This window comes from Anarrhichthys ocellatus, unplaced genomic scaffold (genome assembly GCF_004355925.1).
Source record: "Anarrhichthys ocellatus isolate YVR2014 unplaced genomic scaffold, GSC_Weel_1.0 scaffold1385, whole genome shotgun sequence".
Lineage (NCBI taxonomy): Eukaryota > Metazoa > Chordata > Actinopteri > Perciformes > Anarhichadidae > Anarrhichthys > Anarrhichthys ocellatus.
In genome coordinates, this window is record NW_022281359.1 from 10,223 (window position 1) to 11,477 (window position 1,255).

The 1,255-nt window shown below is 37.5% G+C and overlaps 1 protein-coding gene across 1 annotated transcript; it reads right to left on the reverse strand.

Annotated features, from left to right (window-relative positions):
* Positions 1 to 102: 102 nt before the first annotated feature.
* On the reverse strand, positions 103 to 1,241 carry LOC116377546 (stabilin-2-like; the record flags this gene model as incomplete). The annotated part of the gene is made up of 3 exons (XM_031839193.1): positions 1,025 to 1,241; positions 385 to 483; positions 103 to 298 (listed from the first exon to the last, which is right to left on the reverse strand). Coding segments are annotated over exons 1-3 (385 nt in total), but the record flags the coding sequence as incomplete, so codon positions are not given.
* Between the last annotated feature and the right edge of the window lie 14 nt (positions 1,242 to 1,255).

Below are 1,255 nucleotides of genomic sequence, written 5' to 3' on the forward strand. Positions count from 1 at the left end.
ATATATATATATATATACATATATACATATACATATATACATACATACATATACACACACACACACACACATACATACATAAATATATATAATGATATCTACCCTGATCACAGTGGACTCCGTATTTCCCGCTCTGGCAGGTCTCACAGGCGGTCCCGTTGAAACCTCTTTCACACCGACAGACTCCGGTCCCGTTGGTCCCGTCCGAACACGCTCCGTTACCGAAGCAAGGCCGACCCTTCGGCCCGGGACACGGCTCACAGTGCTCCCCGAAGAACTCTCCACAGCACCTCCGCACCTGGACACAGAGGACAGCTGTTCAATGTCTTATTGTCTTATTGTCTTTGTGCTTTACTTTTCTGTCTGACAGCAGGACGGACGTACGATGTTCTTCTGGAGGCATGAGGCTCTGCAGCCGATGGTCAGCAGACGATCTCCTTCAAACATGCGAGTTAACATACACTTCTTCTTCCTCGTGGATTTCTGCAGACAACATGGAAATCATCAGAAGTTTAGTATCACATGCACCTAGTTTGGGTTTAATTTGTGTTTTATCTGTTTCTTAAAATGCTGAATTATTGTACAGTTATATATAGTGTTCATCTGTAAAGAGATTAAAACATCATAAATATTATATTATAGATATTGTAGAGAAAACAACAACCATGTATTTTACCTTTGGGGTGATTACTTGAATTTCACTTAAATATAAAATCAAGTCATCTGCAAAGAAACTGAGTTTTTTTTAAACTTTTCTTTGCTTCTGTCCGAGCAAAAGATTTAAATGCTGATGCAACTAACAAATGATAATAATAATAATAATCATAAAAATGACCTGTCATAATGCCTCCTGTTATGTAGGACATTTGAGGTATTTTTCTTTGGAAAGAATTCAACTACTGCTAAAACATTTATGATTAACTTCTTACAATAGTTTGTGGGACTGTTCTGTTTTCACAGTCCAATACATGATCAATTATTCATATTATATTATGATGTATATGATTACAGTCAGGAATCTTACGTCTGGGACGGTGTTATTCGGGCAGATTCTGCTTTGTGGGAACAAACAGTCCAGACAGCTTCCCTTTGACAATAAAGAGTTTTCATTCATCAGTTTGAGTCAAATACTGTTCATTCATTTATCTAAATATCAACTTCACAACTGATCCTGTATGTCAGACTTTATTATGATATATAAACGTGTGCTAATACTGCAGTGTGTGATGTACAAACGTGTATCTGTACCATGACT